Raw genomic sequence first — 20,411 nt, 5'->3', positions numbered from 1 at the left:
ATAATAGCGACAAAGGAGGAGGACTGACTGCATAGAAGACAAAAGCTGCAGTACTGTAGCTGAAGGGAGCCCCGTTGAAGTAATGTCTGTTGGACTTCATAGTACGTCCCTAGAAATGAGGAAAGGTGTAACAAGGAGCTTTGAAAAGCTACTTGAGATACTGCAATAGTAAGAAACTGAATGTCCATAATTGAAATGCCTGTCAGATGTAGCCAGGGCAGATGGAAACAAGACTGTTTAACTTTCTGCGCAAAAGAAGGGAATAGTATTGCCCTCAACCACAGCAGCTAGTAACAGAAATTCAAACTATGGCTGAGCAATGTGTATTTTCATGTCACAGGGGGCTGTGAGATACCGTGGCAGTAGCACACACAACAGCCAGCCCACTGCTCCAGAGGGAATGACAGCTTCCAAGCCATCCAGCAGGGACTAAGGGTCCCTTCTTCACACAGAGACAGTCCTGCTCCATCGAGAAGCCAAAGAGCTGAACCTCAAGTTAAAATTAAAGAGCTCAGGTATCTGCTAGTTTTCTTGAATATTGACAGGATTTTGAGCAGGGATGGAGAGAAGGGAAGACCAGAATATACTCTTGAGAACAAATTCCATCATGACATTTTCCTCATAACTACTCATTCTCTGGCAGTCTTTTATCTGTATTATTCTTCCTTATAACTTCAGGTGCTGAAAAGAAGTCAAGTATGGACACTAAAAATACTATGTTGCTAATACAGTTTAAGCAAAAGAAGAAACAGACCACTCAGAAGGCCATGCTAATAGCCTTAGCAAAGTTAAAGAAGTGGTTAAGGATCTAGATGATTTAATCCAGTTTTAAGAAAAGCTTTTACAGTGAGCAATTAGATGCTGTTTAAGGAATTAATCGCTAATGGGTCATTAACTCTGACTGGTATTGTACAGTTAACAAGCCGAGGCAGGATTATTAGACTCAGCACCCAATTAAGGAGGAGAAGATATTTACAACAAAATGAACAAATGGGCTTTTAAAATGGAATGGAACAATTTGAAAGAAAGTGTAGGAACACAGAAAACTAGACAGACTAGAAGAAAGATGTGTTTGCATATGCCTCTGTCTCTTTATTTGTCCACTTATGTGTAGCTAGTAAAATACTCATTTTTAGCAATAAACTCACAGTTTTCCTTGAAGGACATGAGTGCACAAAGTCAATCCACTTACAGGGCTCACCTGTACAAAGTATAAGAAAGACCTGTTCAAGATGCCAATAAAGGAACAACCACCATATCTTGCCATAATCTTTATTAGTTTGCAGGTGCTGAATCAGGACCTTATTAAAAGTGAGCAGGCGTCTTCAGCTGCTACTTCTGCTGCCCTGTCATTGTGGTTGTATCTACTCCCAGTCTTTGACTATCTCAAGTAACCAAGCCTCAGCACTGGTGACAGCTGATCAGGAATTAGAGGGCTTCTTTCCAGCGGCTCTACAGGATACAGAAGAAATGTAGGTAAGAGAAAAGGGGGGGTAGTAATGCCAAAATATGGCATTAAGCACTATTGAAATCCTGCGGAGTTGCCTTATTAACCATGAGCAATAAGCACAGGTGAGAACTTTAGAGTAGCAATTTAATGTGCTTACCTGCACATTAAAACATAGGGTTTTCAGCTTCAGAGCCACAGCTGGACTGCAGCCAAGTAATGACAAGTGAGATTGTTTCTACCCTGAGAAGGAAAAGTGTGCAGAGCCTGTGCAGTCACTCATTAGTGTGTGTCTCTTGCTGACACAAACCAGGCCATGCAGGCACTTCTCAAGCACACCAAGAGAAATCCTTCTCTTGCAGTCACCAAAAATGCCATGCCTTCTTGCAACTGGTGATGCAAGCAAAGCTCACATGTGAAAGGACCACTAGAATAAGACCTAAAAATGGAAGCAATATGATTTTTGTTCTCCTCTTTTACCTGAATAAGTTACTAGAAGTTAGCAAACTACCTCCCTGGTCCTGACAGAAATGGCAGTTCTCTTCCTGGCAACACTTCCTCTCTCTGCTAAGGAAGCAAAGAGATGTGTGCTGGGAAGGGTGGGCACCACCACAAATGCACACACAGTAGAACTGTCAAGATGAGAGCCCAGCAGGACAGTCTTCCCCAGCAGAGCTTCATTCCCCCCCAGATTCAGGGTGGACTACTTACTTAGCTTCCCTTCATGTCCTGGACCAGCACAGCTCAGGGGAGGGAAGCTGGAAGTCCTGAACACAGTGTGTACTCTGGTCCAGAGAGGCAGGTTGGATCTGCAGGGAGGCTGGGGACAGAGGAAAAGGCGTTTGAAAACAACAGGGATTCCTATTATCTGTAAAAGAAGCTCTCCATACAATAGATGGGGCTGCTGTGGAGAAGGCTATGAAGGGATGTTTAGAAACTGCTGTCTGAGGTTAAAAAGCTCTCTGAAGTGAAGCTGAACAAGGCTGACATACTTGTTTCTGACAGGACTCTTAAAATACACGCACAGATTGTGAAAATATAATTAGATGCCGGCCTTTGTCTGGCCACAATGAGTGGGAAATGGTGAAAGGAGAGGTCTCCCAGTCTGCACTGAATCATCCCCAGGACACAATGAGGGCACTTGTGCATCCTTCTCTCTTCTCTAATGAGAAACATTAATTGCCACAACCTCCCAAGTGTGTAGAGCACCCCATAACCAACAGAGGAGAAGGAGTGTTTCATTACAGCTTCTCAGCCCTATTACAGGCAGTAACCGAGATAATGAAAAATAAAGATGCCGCAGTTTTAGTTTGGGCAGCCTGGCGATGGGCACTGTGTGGGTAGGGGAGCAGGCATGGCTCAGCTCTGTGCCAGCCTCCAGGGGCTGTCCTGGGCAGCCAGAGCAGGCAGGATGAGCCTGCCAGGCCCCAGCCCAGTGTTAGTGCCTAACCAGAGACCATCTGTCTCTCCCTCTGGGCAGCTTGGCTGCAGGGGGCAGGAGCCCTGGGGGTCCTGCCATTCCCCTTCTTTGCAGAGGCAAGAACTGTCACTGATTGTGGCCTGCAGAGCCCACATGAGCCTGGCACTACTCCACAAGGGCAATTGTGGAAGTGGTCTACCTGGCCCAAGAACTGCAAGGGCTCCAGACCCTCTGTGCCCACTCCTATCTGGGCACACTCTCCATCATGGGGATGCAGGCCCCAGTGCCACAGCCAGCTTGGACAGGGTTCTGCTGATGGAGTACAGAGAAGAGCCCACAGCCAAGCATCTCCCACCCCTCTGTGCATCACATGGAGGAGAGGGTCCAGCCCAAGATGCCCATTTGGGTTCAGAAACATGATACACAGCCTCCATGCAGATGGTGCCATTTAATGGTGTAAAAGTAGAACCCCCTTCCTGCAGTCCCCTCAGTACAGCAGTCCTGAGCTCCCAGCCACTTTATATGGCTCTTTGCCCTACTATAGCTTTTATTGCAACTAAAGCATCCAGCCAAGGAGGGAGAGCAAAAGAGATTGTTTTTCCTAAGCTATGATCAGGCCCCTAACTCTTCAGGGGTTGTGGAAAAGGGAATCAAAAGGACCACAAAATACAAAAGCAAGTCAAGGCATAGGGGAAAGGCTAGTTAAGGGACAGCCCTCCTGTGCCTGGTCATCCGCGGCAGCTGAGGCAGGGTAAGGGTGTCCCTTGGGCATTCTGGAATGCACCTTCCCCATGGCTTTCTCCCAGGTGCTGAGAGGGAGTTCAGATTGTCTGCCAGGGCTTGCCAATGGACTGGATATGCTCCTTGGCCTTCAGCCGCAGGGCGGCAATGCTGGTGTTGCGTGGATCTGCCTCATCCAAAGGGAACTTGTCCACAAAGTTGGCCCCACACTGATAAGGCGGCGGTGGCCCCATGGCCCCCAGGGGCTGCAGCGCATGGGTCACTGCCGGAGAGTTCAGGAAGGGTGGTGGTGTATAGCTGCTGGGCAGGCTCTGTGGCGAGGCCACAAAGCCAGGCAGGGTCTGCAGGGCTGTGCTGCTGGGCACGGGTGGGCTGAGCCATGTCTCCAGGGGTAGACTGCTGCTCAGAGGACCCATGGGTGTTGCCTGCGGCGAGCGGTTGAACGAGAGGATGGGCGAGTCCTGCAGCTTCATGGAGGTCACTTCTAGTTTCTCCTGCCGCCTCCACTTAGCTCTTCTGTTCTGAAACCAAACCTGCAAGCAGAGCTGTATCAGCCAGGCCCTAGGCAGTGGAAAGAGGCTCACCTCTGCAGCCATGCACGCAAAACAGAGTGAGGGAAAACACGCCTTGCTGTACCGGGGCAGAAGGGAATTTGGGGGGCTCGGGCATTCCTCCACGATCTGCAACCCTACGCCCGGTGGAAAGCAGTCCCGGTGGAGCTGGCCCGCCCATCCACCCGCCACTGCCCTGGCACACAGCACATTCAGCAGCCCCGGGCTGGGACACGCCACTCAAAGGGCAGCAGCACCGACGACGCGGCTGCCCGACGCAGGTCTGCCCCGAGCCCCGCGCTGTCCCGCCGGCCGGGCCGGCTAGTGGCTGTGCGGCAGCCGCGCCCAGCGCTCCGGCAGGGCCCCGAGTGTGGCCGGAGCCCTGCTGCAGTCACGGGCCTGCGCGCCGCACCGGGCCTGCTCCGGTCGCCGGGACCACGGGGCTGCACCGAAGCGCGTTGGGCTGGACCGTGTGTAGCTTCCCGGCGCCGGGGGCCGTCGGGGCTGGGCCGGGCCGGGCGTTACCTGGACGCGGACTTCGGGCAGATTGACCTTTATGGCCAGCTCCTCGCGGCTGTACACGTCGGGATAGTGGGACTTCTCAAAGGCACGCTCCAACTCGTGAAGCTGGTACGTGGTGAAGGTGGTGCGGTTTCGCCTGTGTTTCTTCTTGGGCTGTTCCTCTTCCGACGGCTTCTCCTCGCCGCTGCTGCCAGCGGGCAACTCGGGGCTGGCGCTGCCGGGACAGTACGGTTCTGCGAGGGGAAGACGGGGGGGGGTCACCGGCAGGATCTCACCGCGGGGCTTGCCCGGGGCGTAGGGGAGCAGCGCCCACCCGTCCGCCCCCCAGTACCCGGCATTCGTCTACAACGCTCACCTTGGAAGCGCTCAGCGCGGCCCTGGGGCTCGGGCGGCGGCTGCTCTCCGAGCATCTTGGGCAGGCAATGCCGGGGCCCCCGTCGGTCTGCCTCCTTGGCGCTGCCGTCGGGCGGGAAGGCGCCCAGCAGCCCGTCTTCCTTGGTGAACCCCAGGATAGCCTCGATGCTGTGAAGCCTCGACGGGTTTCCCCCGGGGCTCCGCGCCGCCGGGCCGGCCAGCGAGAATGCGCCCTCGGCCATGGCGAGCGGGGCGCCGGGCGGGTGCATGAGGCGGCCGGCCCGGGGCTCCGCCGCGGCTCTGCAGTCTTACCCGGCCTCAGGGCGGCGCGGGCAAGTCTGGCACGGTGTCGCCGGGCGGGCTGGCCTCCTTGGGGCGGGGGAGGAGTGCCAGGGGGCGGTAGGCGAGAGGGAAGGCGAGGCCCCCGCACATCTTCGGCATGGAGGGGGAGGCAGGGCATCTCCCGGCCCCCGCCGGCCGCCCCGCCCCTCCCCACCGGCTGCGGCCCCGGCTCCGGCTGCGGCCCCGGCCCCAGACGGCGCCGGGCGATGCCATCCGGGGCCCCCGAGGCGGGGCGGGGCGGCCCCCGCTGCAGGCGGGGGCTGGCCCAGGCCGAGCGCCGCGGTCGGAGCCCCTGGGCAGCGCTGTCGAAAACGGTGGTGGGACGGGCGGCGAGAGGCGTGCCGGGCACGGGGGGACAGACCCGGGACGGCGGGAATCGCGGCAGCCGCTGCCGGGGCGCGGTAAAGGGGACTCAGTGAACAGGACGGGAAGGGAAGGGGCGGGAGTCCGGGGGTGCTGGGTCGGAGTACAGCGGGTCCCCGGCACGGCCCTGCGCTGTTCGGCGGCTCTCGGAGCCTCGCCGCGTTTCTCTTGTACGACGGCTGCAGTCCATATCCCTCCCACACGGTTTGTAGGTGCGTCGGTTTCACGGCGGGAGCTCGAAAGCTGCCCTGCGGGACGATCCGCGACTCCGGCTCGACTCAGGGGCACTGGGGTAAACGACGCTGCGCTGGTGCTCTGCGGGACACTCGCCCTGCGCCCGGTTGCCTCCAAAGGCATTTCACAGACAGGTGCTTCCGGGCAGGATAGACGCAGGAGGTGGGCTCAGCCTTTCAGATTTCACAAACCCGAGGAAGCTCTAAGCAATATTTGCGAGGAAGTTCAAGTACGCTGCTATGGGACAGAGCTTGTGATTCTGTGACCCTGTACTCCACGGTGCGCGTGGGGCTTGGGGGGGGGGGGGGTGGGTAGCAGGCAGGGCATGGCTTCATGGGGGATGCACAAAATGTTTTTGGAGGTGAGGCAGGGAGCCAAATCCCACGCATTTCTCTTAGTACTTGGCTTGGTGGCAGACGTTGACCCACCACAGGACCAACCAGGTAACAGCGTCACGTCTCCTGAACCAATCTTTCCCCTGCTTTTGTTTTTCTGTCACTTTCACACTAGCACTTCCCAGTTCCTCTGAGGCACCAGATACCTTTTGTCCCAGCTTGTTTACGTGAGCAAACTCAGTAACATCCAGAGTGGTTTTCAGTCTACACTTAGCTTTGAAGATGTTTCCATTTGAAGCCCGAGGAGAGTGTATGTGAAAAAACACCACTGCTACTGCTCGTTCTTCCAGCTACATTAACTAGTCTAATAAGTATAACCTCTCTCAATACATATGCATTTTTTAAAAATTCTCCTTCTGCCCCAACAGGCTCCATATCATGTAGATTTTTTCAGAGGAATCACTTCAAAGATTGGCAGTACTTGTTTCTGCCAGTGTCCACACTTTTTGCAGGTTTTTGTTCTGATGTCCCGAAGTAAATTTCTTTTAGGAGTGCATGGCTTTTCCTAGCTCTAGGTGAGGTTTGCTTTCACTGACTGCTTGGGGGTTGGTTTGAGGCTGAAAGAACTCAGGCATCCATTTGCACAGAGACGAGGCCAACAGAAGAGACAAGAAAAGGTTAATGTGCCTTTTGTGGACACTATAAAAAGCCAGTCAATACCATTGTAGGGACATTGGAGGGTACTCAAAGCAATCAGCCAGGGACCATTATGTTCCTTTAATCTACATGTGTGTTTCCCAGGAACTCTATTAGTGAAAATGAATGAACTGTGCAATATCCCTAATTTCTTCTAATTTGAAACTGGGGATTTACAACATTCAAAATCAGCACAAAACACACCTGTCCCTCTAGAAGTCCTGGGCAAAATTAGGAATCAGTTTTGCTTGTTGTAGTTAAGAAAGATAGGAATAGGAGATGAGGGAGCAAACCACTTTAGTCAGTGACATAAGGGGCATTGGATCCTAGCACAGATGCTGCTTTTGGGGTACTTGTCAAAGTTGTCAGTTACAGAGTCGATACTCGATTTTTTTGCTGTTAATCACAATATGAAGGCAGAAAAAAAAGCCTTCCAGCCCTGAAGCATGGTGCTTGAGTCCTACACAGGACACAAGAGACCTTCCTCCCTGACAGAGAAGGCTCCTCTTTCCTCAGCAGTAGAATATTCCACTTGTGTTTTCCATGTGGAGCTACATTTGTCACTGTAGCATCCTTCTTGCGGGTGAGTGGAATTGTTGAGAGAGGAAGCCACTCCCTTGATCCCAATTTGAAAAAATACCTGGAAAAAACCCCATAACAGTGTAGGCAGAGCAGAGAGAGCTCTGACTCTTCCAGCTATAGATCTGTCTTTTCTCTCTTGCCATGATTCAGGCACAGACTGTGTGACATGCATGAGGTGTTACAGTACTCCAGGGGGGGAAAAAGTCTAATGGTTCCTCTGATTACACAGAGGGTTTAGATAGGCAAAGAATGGTAACTGAACTTTTCCCTTTGGGTCTGATGTCCTGGTTGTCAGTTGAATCACTTGCAGCCTCTGGGAAATGTATCGTATTAGTATGAAGCCTCAGAAACTGATCCTGTGGTACATCCCAGCTTTGCAAAGACCATTGACCTTTGCAAACTTGTAGGGGCAACCAGAATCAAATTTGAGAGTATTTGTTAGGGGATGAAACAGGCAGGGTTTGTTACTTGCCTTTCCAAAGGTTACCCCCATTCCATCACCTTTTTATTTTTTTGCAATGCATTATTAAAATTTCTGCTGAAGTTACACTTGGAAAGTAACAGAAGTTCTCAAGATTAACAATTTGTAAAGTGCAGTAGTCTGCTGTACCTCCTTCCTGTACATGTATAGTGAAGACTAAAGGGAAATGGTTTGCATCCTGTAGTCTCTGTTGAGACATACTCAACAGTGGACGTGGACGTGGTTTCACACAATGAAATCAGCACCATAAAATGCCACAGGTTCCTCCTTCCTTTTCTCCTGCCTTTTCTTTATGTCCAGGTGAAATAATTACTGCCTTGCAGAGCAGAGATTTGCAGCTGAAGTCACACTGCAGGAGAGACATCACTCTCCAGACCAAAGATGTGCAGCAGGGGAGACCTCCCTGAAAGATAAATGGGGCTTCCAAGGTCAGACTGCAAATCAACAGGAGGGAAGCAAGGAAAAGGAGGGAATATTCACCTAGAAGGAACCTGCACCCTCCTGCAGTTTTCATGCTCTGTATCATCCAGCATCCAGATTGTTAAAAACAACCAGAAAAAAGGAATTTCTCCTCCCAAAAATTCCACCTAAGTGTGCAGTTTCAGAACCTTCTTGAAAGCATTATGCATGAGGAAGCTGCTGTCTCCTCCTGTCAGTGTTGCTCACACTTCCATTGTTTTTCTGCTGAGACTTTGCTTGATCTGTCCAGGAGAATCAATCAGCTGTTTTCTCCACCTCCCAGAGTCCTGTCTGGCACCCAGGAGTTGCACAGAGATCTTCTTGTCCTGCTGTCTGTCCAGGCTGTAGGTATGGAATAGGCTCTGGGAGCCAGGCAGCCCTTTCTGGTGGAAGCACCATGGACTGGGTGTGAGGGTGCTGGCATTTAGGCTTGCCATGCTTACAGGGAAGGAGGGGAGATTCATGCTATAAGGCTATATTAACACAATCCTTCTTTACTTGTTTTCCAATTAGCCTAATTGAATTCGGTTTGCTTAAGAGTGGGCACTAGAGACATTTATCTTGATGGGATGAGGGTCTTGAGCTCCAGCAATCCTATTAACACTAAGAACCCAAATCCCAGGTAGGGTCCGTCCAGCAGTAGCTGCCATGTGACCTAACCCTTTAATCTGCTCCTGACAAAGACACACGGACACATAAGACATGTCCCTGTCCACTCTCACACGTGTATTGCTGCATGCACACGTGTACATGTGCATTTGTGCACAGATATGGGCACAAAGATTCCCAGACTCTCATACCAGCACACATGCACGTGCAGTGGCTGCCCTGTGACCTGTCCCCAGGGCTAAGCACCTTGAGAGCTGCATGTATGTGGGGTGGCCTCACCACCTCCTACTCATGAGCCTCCCCAGGCCTGTGGCTGGTGGCTGAAGACGAGAACAGCCGGTGCTGGAGGGATGAGCCCTGCAGGTGCTGCCAGGAGCAGGCAACCGCCTTCAGCAAGCTGAAGATCAGACTCCTTCTGAGGGCAGCACAGATTTGCCCCCCTGCCCTGGCTCTGCCACTCCAGACTAAATGTGGGAGCTCTGGTCTAACAGTGGTGACAAGGCAGCTCACTCCTGTACCAGCAGCACTTCACTGGGGCTGGGCTCCCATCTTGTGCCAGTCCCAAGCCCCCTCCCAGTCCTGCTTGTCTCTGCCAGCCCTGACACTTTTTTTGGAATCTCATTAATAATTTGTTTGGTGATTCTGACTGTACTTTCTTCTCTGACCCTTTAAACTGTGAAAATGCCGATCCTGTATCTGCTGACAAATTTAATTAGATCCTTTAAATCACCACATGCTTTCAGAAAGATTTTTGGGATGTCCCAAGCACATTTTAATTCAAAGGTCAAAATCCTTAGGCTTGTTTATTTTGGTGTTTTATAGATAGAACAATTCAGTCTGTAAAGCAACAAAACAGTGTGGGGACACCACCAAGATTTATATTAATGCAGAGGGAAATGCATTAAGCCTCACAAACTTCAGGCTGGTTGAGCTGAGCTGGTGACTCTTTTATCTCCTTCATGTAAAGACCTCCTAAAAGACCCCACTTGTCTTTCCACATAGATAATTAGATGCTGCAGTGCCATGTGAGAGCAGAATCCAAAGAGGACAAAATCAGATCAGAAGTGTTGGTGATTTTAGGCAAAATAGCTCTGATGCTTGAGGGACATGCTGAAGATAGGTTTTGTCCACTAAAGAAATTACCTGTTGGATGAGAGCCATTTAATACACTAGGACATTCTCTGGAAAGAGAAAGGAAGGTCAGAACTTGTCAGCTTTGTGTTTCCTAGGTAAGAAGGAAATGAGCAAGAAAAAATGCCTATTTTCTTAATGGGGAAGAAAATGGGTAACAGGTTTTCAGGCAAGTCTGTTCAGTTTATATTTGACGAGTGATTGATGAAAGAACTTTCCCAAGCTCTATTTGTAGGAAGGAATCTCAGCTTCCTTTTACTGGTAGCAAACTAGCTGTGTTCAGGGAAACTAGAAACTACCTATGAGAACATTTAACATAAGGTAGGGAGGAGTGTTTTTAGAAAGTGTTTGTGTGCTCAGGAGAAACATTAGGAAAACTGGCAATCAACTTGAAATGTAACAAAGGATACTGGTCAAAAATAGCTAAAAGACATACAAATAAATGTATTTGTCAAATAAATGTGATTTGCCATAATTAACCATGATCCATATGTGATGAACACACAAAACTGCATGCTGCCCCCTCTGTTTTTTTGCAGACGTGGAGGCAGGCACCACTGTGATTGTCAGTGGTAATGAGATTTTTAAAGGCAGCAGTTTTTCTCTGGCCTTCTTCTGTATCTCAGTGTCTGCGCCAGTGCACCAGGAGATGGTAGGGGGACTTTCCCTTGCCACCTTGGCACCCAGCAGCTGTTGGAGTAGGAGGGAGGGGGAACCTCTCTCCCTTGCCCTTCTCTCTGCCTCACCACAGAGGTGACTGCCAAAAGGAGAATTCAGCTTCCTTTTCAAGTCACCAATAAAACACTGCAGGCTGTGCACAGGCTCACATCCTCCCTGAGATGCTGTGCCTGTCTGCACCTTGTCACTGTCCTGGTGTAGCTGTGGGTGACTGCTGACCCCTCTACAGGGAGGGAGAAAAGACAAAGAGAAAAAGAAGGAAGCAAGCAAGGAAAGAAGGAAAAGGGAAAGAAAGGAGATAAATCATACTTAGTGAATTTGTTAATTTAAAATGATTATTTTTACTTGATTGGCTGGAGACAGAGAGGAGAGAGAGAGAGAGAGAAAGAGAGTGAGTGAGAGAGAGAGAGAGAGAGAAACGTACAAACCTCTAGGAAGGTACTACATGTATTCATTTCCAAATTTAATTTCCAGGCTAGCTCCTGGAGACCTTACAAAGCCATTAATTTTCTAGAATTTCTTGAGAGTAGCAGTCTGCATGTCCCATAGACACAGGCAGATTTAATATTAGTGAGAGCTATGCCTTTCCTCAGGTTTAGGTGCCCCTCCCTGGTTTACCCTTCTATGTTTAGCCTTTGGTGGAGACAACTCCCAGAATCAGGGTGGGGAGCTGGTTCTAGACTTGTGCCGGTACCCCCAGTCCCAGAATTTGGCACACATCGCAGACAAGCAGAAAGTCACTGCCGTCCCTTCATGTCTGAAGTGTCTTTGAGAGGCTGGGAAATGAAAGCAGACTGGAGAAGCCTGCATTGCTCCAGAGCAGGTCTGAGGGCCAGCAAGCCTTATTTTCCTACAGGTCCCCACTCAGTGTATATGACACTATTTTTGACCCACACTGTTGAGTTACATGCTTCACTTTTTGGATTTTAAAAATCAAGGTTTTGCAGCAAATGTCAATATCTGAACACTGTGTTTGCCTCAAGATGCTTGAAACAGACATGTTTTTATAAGAAATATATGTGTTTATTTCTGAAAGCAGGATTAAATGAGTGGTTACCTCTATGTGATGTATCAGAAGAACAATTTTGTTTGAACATACACATTTAACAGCATTTCAGTCATGTGGAAAAAATGGAAAAAGGCACATTTTTTCCCCAATATTAACTTCTTTAAAGCCATTTTTTCCATGGGGGAAAAAGTTATGTTCAAAACTGAGGATCAGTTCTAACTTCCTTCTAGGCAGTCCCAGCAGGTAAATTTTTACTCTTCCCTCAGGGTTTTAAGTCTCTCTGTCATCACTTTTCTATATTTACACTGAACGCTATAGAGCTAAGTGCATCTCTCTGCCTGCTGTCCCTCTGCAGCCTTTGGGCAGTGGTAGCTCATCTACATCATGGAACATTTCTGCTCAGCTGCCTGTTTCATCTCAGTGAAGGTGGCTTGTGCCTTTTCTTTGATGGCATCCATGTCCATATTCTGGATGTTCTGCAGCTGGCCCAGGATAGAGTCCTTGTCTTCTTCCTCCTCCTGATCTTCTGCCACCATCTTCTGAAGGTCTTCTGGCAATCCCACATCATCTCCAGCCATCTGTATTTGATTCTCATCCAATTCACTCTAAAGCAGGAAACAAAACCAGCAGATGAGAGTATTTGTGCTCTCCCAGGATCTACCAGTAAGCCCTCTTGTTTTCTTGTTTTTTAGGTTTTTAGGGAGAACCAAAACATGCACAGATTTTTTAGTCAGATTTTTTTTTTTTCATGTGCAGTTTGTGAATTCAGGGCCTCAATCAGCCTGCATAAAAGGTCTAAGATTTTTTGAGCAATGTCAATTATATTTCTTTGAAGGGCTTCCGCACTATCAAAACTGAAGCCCTCAGTGTCACTTGCCATTTTAGAAACCTTTGCCATGCTGATGGTGCAGGAATTCTATTTCAAGCTATTTGTGGACCCCCAAATCATGCTGCAGGACACTACTAAGTCTGTCAGCTGCTGTGCTTTACCTGTCAGCTTGTGGTCAATGAAACAAGAGCTTTAGAAGAGCTGTGGTACCATTTCCTCATTTGATTCTTGGGCAGGGCAGGTAGGGGGAATTTTTAGGTATCAGCACTAAACTGAAGCCTTCTGGAAGAAAGATGCATTAAACTTCAGAATGAATTACTGGAAAAAGGGTCCCCCATCTTCCCAAATCATGTCTGAACTCTGGCTGGATCTTTGGTTGGCCTCTCTGAGTTGTGATGAAGAGCAGGGGGCTGCCTGGCACATAATCAGTGTTACACTGCTGGTAAGTGGGGTAATAGGAGGACTTGGACAACAAGAGAGGAGGGAGATTGGTTGTGAATCTGAGAAAGCAAAAGGAGACAGGAGAAGAAACTGGTTAAGAAATTAAAAGGGCTGAGATGCAGTAAGCGCTACACACACTTGCTTCCTGCTTGCCTACTGAAACACTCCATCGGTGGGATTATGTCAATTTTTCAAACAATGGTGATTTTGTTCACATTTGCTGGTGGATTCTGATGGATCCAGAGCTCAGAAGAACAGGATATTTTGACACAGTTCACACATCAAAGATAAGCATTAATGCCTCATTACATCTCCAAAATTAATCATGACAGCAGCAAAGGCCTGATATGAATAAGCAGCAATGAGATCAGCAGGAGGTGTTTTTTAGAGTGAGGGGTCTGGGTTTTGCATGAATGAAAGGACAAATGAATGCAAGGACATATATGAGCAATGTCTGTGTTGTTGCAGGCCTTAGCGTGGACAAGCAGGCTGGGGGTGGTCAGCTGAATAACCACTATTTATGGTTCCATATTTCTACACTTTACGTTTGCAATTACTGTACATCCCTTTAGTCTGATTTTCCCCCATATCTCTTGTGAAACTGTAGGGAGCTCTAACAGGATTGTTACTGCTATGTTGAGAAAATGGGTGAGGGCATCTCTTCACCTTTTTGGTAAGGGTTGCTGGAGTCAGATCTGTGGGAGCTAGAAACAATTTCCCGAACAGAAGAGGTATTTTTTATTGATTGTGTAGCAGGAAAAAATTGTTTTAAGCTTTTATTCAGCAACTGATGGCTATGAAAGGAGTTAGCACTTTTTAAATCCTCACCAGTAGCAATAGAGGATGATAAAAAAATGTTAATTACTGATATAGTGTCCCTAATCAGACAATCACACATATTCTTTACTTTAGAATTATTTCTAATTTAAGGTATCATCATTGCATGCTACGGTAGTGATTCACATCTTCAGCAATTTGAACAATTGTCTGGCATGTTCTTGCATCAAAGCCCGCTGTCCTGTGCAAGTCTGGATGTGATGTGTAACAGTTTGGGGATTCAGAGTGTTCTCTGACCAAAAAAATATATATTGAGATACAGTCTAAAGCAGTACAAATCTGCCCAAGCCACCTGCCTCTACCCACTTGGCATTTAGCTTTAATAGACCTTAAACAAGCTTCAGCAGTGTGGGGTTGCTCAACAAAAAGCAAAGAGGCACATGATGCATGTATGGCGTCTTCACTTCCTTGTAAAATTTGAGTGTTTGATTCTTGTTTACTTTGATTTAAAATGGAAAAGTGAACACAGAAACAACATCTATTTTACTAAATTAAATATGCCTGGCACTGGTCTCTTGCCCCAAGGCCAGCTGGCCTGGAAAAACCCACTGGGATGTTATTGAACTCTCTCCCTACCAAACAGGGTGGTCCCATCTAACTGCTGATTGGAAATGCCTGTCCTAACTCCCAAACTGGCTGTGGGAACTGCTTGGGAGAGTGCCCAAGCCAAAACTGGGTCAGACATTATTCTGACAATTCAACAGCATAGGCAATAGAGTCTGAGTGCATGATAGTATTTCTTGACCCTGATTATGCATCTGATGTAGTCAGTCCCATATCTGTTTTGCTGTAGATGCAATAGAGTTCTATACATATACAACGATACACAGGTAGTTGTGAGCAGAAAACTGTCTAAATATCTGCTTTGTTACAATTTGACAGTAAAGTCCTCTGCCCAAATTAAGGTGCAAGGGCCCAGTTCAAGCATAACAACTTTATTTTGTAGCATTAAGTGTGTACAGAAATGAGAAAACAGGTGAATGACAGAGAGAGGGAGAAGGATTAAGATACTGCAAGCAGGAGATGGTCACCATCTGATATCACAAGGGAAATTCCTTCTCTGGCTCCCATGGGTAAAGGATACAGTTTAACATGAGACAGCTCCATGTCTGCTGGGCAGGAAAGGCAATGTTCCTCAGGGAGACAGTCTCTGCCCACAGGAAAAGCAATGTCCCTCAGGGAGATAGCTTTTTTCAGTAAAAGTTTTGTCAAGCTCCCTCAAAGGGAGACAACGCCCTCCAGGAGGGGAGAAGAACAATAAAAGTTTGGTTTTGCTTGTTAAATGCCACTTTTGGTCCTCTGAACAATGATGTTAAAGTCTTCTGTGCAACTTAAGGAGCAAAGAAAACCAAATGCTGGTTCAACGCTGCTTATATGAAGTCTACTTGTAAACAAAAAATATCAAAGCCCACAGACTAATCCGCAAGGGAATCAAACTCTTTTCTAGCATCCCTGTGTGAATGTACTGCTTTCCTTATGCCTAACTTATCCTGTCATAGCATTTACCTATGCTTATGTGAAGAGATCCTTAGGTAGCCGACTCCAGACCTTTTCCTGTGATTCATCACCTACAATGCACCAGTAACATATAAAATCAGAGTTCATCTTGCCTTGACCTTCAGGTGGGACTTAAATTAGCAGCACCACTGTCCTTATGCCACCGAAGGGCTGCAAGTACCTCACAAGCAGGTGCAAGGAGCCAAATGTTGGAACCAGCAGCCTTCCTCCCCAGAAACACCCTCAGAGAATCCAGAGATCACAGCTTGGAGCACAGAGTTGGTGAGTGGGGACCGCTCTCTCCTGACATCTGCACTAGGACCTCTTTTTTTCCACAGCTCACCATCAACTCATGCCCCTATGTTTAGACCTTGCAGAAGTTCATTGATTACTGAATCCCAGTTCAGGAAAAAAGAAGCAAGTGGATAAGAGAGTTTGGTCACTTCTAAAAAAAATTAGTATTATTATTAAAATATTAATGTCTGTATTTATATAATATTTTTTAATGTTTTGTATTAATGTGATGCACTGAATACGCCAAAGATGAAAAAGTTGTCCATAGATCAAATGTCTCATGGCTAAAAACATCTTTCTGATGATAAACCTAAGTTGACAACTCTGTTAATAGGATTAGGTTCATTAAGGGTCTACTTTCTCTTATAAATCTGGTCCAGATAGCATGGAGCTTTAGATTTTACGTGGCAAAGGGGGGCCCTGCTTAGTCCTGAATTTCATGCTTTTACTTAAAATGCTTGTTAGTGATTGATACTGGTAATATTCAATGTTTCTAGACCATACTAGGCTACCTGGAATGACATTCAATTTTCAAGATATTTAATGCATTATTACAAGTCTAAGAGCATATTCCTGCCAGAATGTTGTATTACAGCACTGATTTTTCTTTTTTAGGGACATGTTAGCATGCATATAGTAGTTATATTTTCTTCCTGCTAGAACATGTTTTCATTGGGGCTGATGAAAACCAAGAAATGCTATACAGGGAGAAACAAAAGCAGGAAAACGTATCCTGCAATATTGTTTTCTGGCTTAGAGCTACTCTCCTACCTTGGAGACAAGTCTTCTATTGTTGTTACTGACATATGGCTCCAGAGAGCACTTGGTACATGCCAAAGCCAAGACCCTGCTGGAGATGGGTCAGATCCCCACTGCATACTTATGTATCTATGAGGTGCTCAGCCAAGGGGGACTGGTGACCTGGACAACATCTCCAGCTGTAAAAATCACTACAAGTGGGCGAATTTGAAAACCAGAGACACCCAGCTCCACTGATGTTCAGTTGAGACCTGAGCACTCAAGTGTTCTGGAGCTTTCCAAAGCAGCTCCTTTGGAAAGCTCTGGCAAGACACTGGGTAAATGCTGTTCAGGAGCTGTCTCAGCCTATGCCTCCAAAAGGTAAGCAATGCCTAATGATATTTTACTCCTCAGCTGCTTATTAAAATGCTGGTGTTTAGAGACTTAGGCCTCCAATCCAATCAATCACTTAAAATCTTGGACTTAATTTTTTTTTGCATAATTAATCTTTCTGTAATTAAACTCATCCTCAGGGTATGTTGTCCAGCTAGAGCACCAGAGGAACCAGGCTCTTAGGGGTGGCATACATCTTACCTGAGTTCAGATGTCACCTGGTCTCCCTCTGGAAGAGACGCAGCCACTGGGAAGTGACCCAACTCCACCTTAAAGGCTTATTTAAAAGTTTGGCTAGATAAGGCTACAAGTGCTGGTCTCTTTCTGTTGATGATGAGTCCCTAATGACTTGTTTGGATTAAGCACTACATTTTTAGTAGCTAAATTTACAGGATCTAGATTCTTCACCTTCCTCCATTTTAATCAAAAAGCACAGAAAAGTACTGATCAGAAAATGAGTGGTAATGACTCAGAGCTGGCAGGTGAGTAATACAAATAAACTCTCAAATTGCTAAGAACCACATATCCTTGAGGAGTATAAGTGAAATATGCCAACCTCTTCCCAGTAGTGACAGGTCGGAGCAAATGTGTGATACAAACCCCTGGAAAGAGTACTCTGTCCTGTATTACCTCTCTGCTGCCCATGGCAGAAGCTTACAAAATAACACAATAATTTAAAAATTTATTTGAAATAAGTTGCTTGAAGCTTTTGCTTAGCTTACAAAATAACACAATAATTAAAAAAATTATCGGTTGAAATTTGGCCTCTGGACTAGATGAGCTCATGAGCTACAGGCTTACCTTGGGCAGTCTGTACTTTTCTCTCAGGTGAACCCTCAGAACAGCTCGCTCTGCTTTTTTCTGTGCAAATGCTGCATCTCTTTCCATTCTGGAAATCAGAAAAAATGTTCCTTCAAGATGCTAATAAAAACAATCTTTTGCACTAAACCAGTTGCTTGGGTGCAAAAAGCTACACATTGGAGTTATTCCCTAGATTAGTAACTTGTTCAAAGGCAAAAAAGGAGCAATACCAATAAAGTGATGCCAAGGGGCCAAACTTCCTGTGCTTCTGTCACCTATGAATTTTCCTGGTCTTTGTGCATTCATTGTTTCATGAAGGCAATGAATTCTAAAGCTTCCCCGCATGGAAGACTACTGACTTCATCTATAATTATATAAAATGTTTTTATTAGATTTAAGAATTGGTCTGCACTTTTTTTTTTTTTTTTTTTAAGTTACATATGCATTTACATATGCATTTACTTGCAAAACGTGTCTCCTCAAAGATTTTTTGGTAACATTTGATAACACTCACCTTTCACCCCCCTCTCCCTTTAATTTCTTTTTTCCCCAGTAGCATTTTCATGGAAGTTCTATTGCAAAATTGATCTTGTTTCAGTATAGGTATTTTGGCACATAAAAGCTACTTCCAGAATGAAATACTACTTTTCCTCTGCTTCCAAAATGAGTGTTTGGATTTCTCTCCCTCTAAAAACAAAACCCCCACAAACAAACCTAAAATCTGAGAAGTACCCAAAGCCTGGTTGGTTACAGGTTCAAAACTGCCTGAGCACAAGTTCAGCAAGGCATATTTACTTTTCTGGTCTCTATTCCTGCACAGCTGAACACTGGGCAAAATCCATGGAGTACTGAAACAGGACCATGCTCTGCTCATGTCAGAGATTTCTGACACAGCACCACATCTCATCCAGAGGTGATCTTTTTCTCTTAGAGTTTTTAATTGTCCCATATGGATACTCCTGCCCTGCTTCCTCAGTACAGTTCAGCAGGGAAAGGATACGTGCCCCACTTAAAAACAGTATAGAAGTAATTATTTTCCCAGGCATTCCCCTATCCCAGGAATCCTGTGTTTCTTCTCAGTCTCCATAAAGCATCTTCCTGCCAGCAGGTGGTCATTTCTCTTTTAAATATCACTTGACAAAAAGCAGAACAAAACATTCTGTGCTTTTTTCCAAACCAAATGACACTCTTCAGGGCTTCCTGACTGAAATGTCTGATGCTAAATACAGACCTGGATATCTCAAATTCCATCAGTCATTAACCTGGCACCTATAATCATCTTACAAGAAGGATTTACACAACTATTATGTAATTGACCATTAGAGAAACAGATGCATTTGAGATTTAAAAGTCAATTGTTTCATTTATAATTATGCATGGTTTGAACTCCTACGCACACTAAGTCCTCCATTTTACTTGTTTTCATAAACACAGCAAGTGATAAATATTGTCTTTACAGACAAAATTGAGACTTAATTGATTTTAAAGTTCTGCTTTATTCAGTAGATTTTAGAAAAAAAATAACCATCTTAAACCTTTGCTGAAGTTAAATGAACATGCGGTACATTTTCAGGTCTACCATAATAAATGTGGACAATGAAATATTACATCTTGAAAGTGTAGTCCACATGGAGTTCTAGAACAAATTATATACATTAGAGAATTAAATCCTGCACTACAAACATCTTGGGAATTTTTTCTAGATAAAATAACATCACCTAGGAATGAGTCCAGCATATCAAGCTGTGGAGATAGCAGGAAAGCATAGGAGAGAGTTGCTAGATGGGGAGGGGGGCAGGAAGAGGGAATGTTCTATTTTACCATTTCCAGTTGGGGAACTTCTATTTTGGGAAATCTTTTTAGCAGAGATTCATCTGCTTAAAAAAAAAAAGAAAACAAAAAAAAAACCAGTGAAAAGCAGCATGTTTTGCTTTTTCTTGGGTTATTTTTATTTGCACAAAGTTACCAAGAATCAGCCCCGTACTCATAATTAAGGGAACAGGTACTCACTTCTCCTCAACCATTTGCTTTTGATATTCCTCATACTCCTCTCTGGTCATTCCTGCAGCTGCTGCTGGATCAGAAGGAGTGCTTTCTTCTTTGCTTTCTTCCCCTCCACCTCCAAGTCCCAAATTCTTTACCTGGTTGCTCAACATACTTTTCATTAGAAAGGCCATCTTCTCAAAAAAAAAGAAAAAAAAGAAAAAAAAAAAGGAGCTGTAAGAAAACAACTGCAAGAAAGCCAAACAAAAAATGTTTTCAAACACAACAGTTGTAAGCGAGAGGGTTTCTATAGCCACATCAGCTCCTCAAGGGCACAGTGCTAGTGAAATGTGAATGCCAAAACCAGTTTGTCAGCCATAATCTGGATTAAAGAAAGAACTCCTTAATATATAGAGGCAGATGGTTCAGATTACTCCAAAAAAATCATTAGATGCAACTACCTACTTTTTCCATTAATACTTTAAGCTAATTGTACACACACACACTCACACACACGCGCACACACACACACACACACACACACACACACAAATCAATTAAAGTATGCAATTTTGACATCTTCAGTCTTGAAGTTTGCTCTCACTTTCACAGAGATCACAACATTCCCTGGATCTGAATTTAAA

At 46.2% G+C, this 20,411-nt stretch overlaps 2 protein-coding genes and 1 long non-coding RNA gene across 4 annotated transcripts in view; 1 reads left to right on the top strand and 2 right to left on the bottom strand.

Moving 5' to 3' along the window:
• The first annotated feature begins 346 nt into the window (after positions 1-346).
• Positions 347-20,411, top strand: part of LOC110478589 (uncharacterized) — a 34,320-nt gene continuing 14,255 nt past the window's right edge. The window contains exons 1-3 of one of the 2 annotated variants that reach the window (XR_002466781.3): positions 347-515; positions 1,280-1,476; positions 15,684-16,862. This is a non-coding gene — a long non-coding RNA (uncharacterized LOC110478589). Of the gene's footprint in view, positions 516-1,279; positions 1,477-15,683; positions 16,863-20,411 lie in introns of those variants that run through there. The other variant, XR_002466782.3, reaches the window with a different exon arrangement.
• On the bottom strand, positions 3,301-5,304 carry RAX (retina and anterior neural fold homeobox). The gene is made up of 3 exons (XM_021545327.2): positions 5,037-5,304; positions 4,685-4,914; positions 3,301-4,141 (listed from the first exon to the last, which is right to left on the bottom strand). Exons 1-3 carry the CDS (start codon positions 5,302-5,304, stop codon positions 3,689-3,691), a joined length of 951 nt encoding a protein of 316 aa, XP_021401002.1. The 3' UTR covers positions 3,301-3,688.
• On the bottom strand, positions 12,332-19,961 carry CPLX4 (complexin 4). The gene is made up of 3 exons (XM_077790110.1): positions 19,795-19,961; positions 17,785-17,872; positions 12,332-12,559 (listed from the first exon to the last, which is right to left on the bottom strand). Exons 1-3 carry the CDS (start codon positions 19,959-19,961, stop codon positions 12,332-12,334), a joined length of 483 nt encoding a protein of 160 aa, XP_077646236.1.

Source organism: Lonchura striata, chromosome Z (assembly GCF_046129695.1).
Source record: "Lonchura striata isolate bLonStr1 chromosome Z, bLonStr1.mat, whole genome shotgun sequence".
NCBI lineage: Eukaryota > Metazoa > Chordata > Aves > Passeriformes > Estrildidae > Lonchura > Lonchura striata.
Note: the sequence above shows the minus strand (reverse complement) of the source record. Positions and strands in the feature narration are given on the sequence as shown.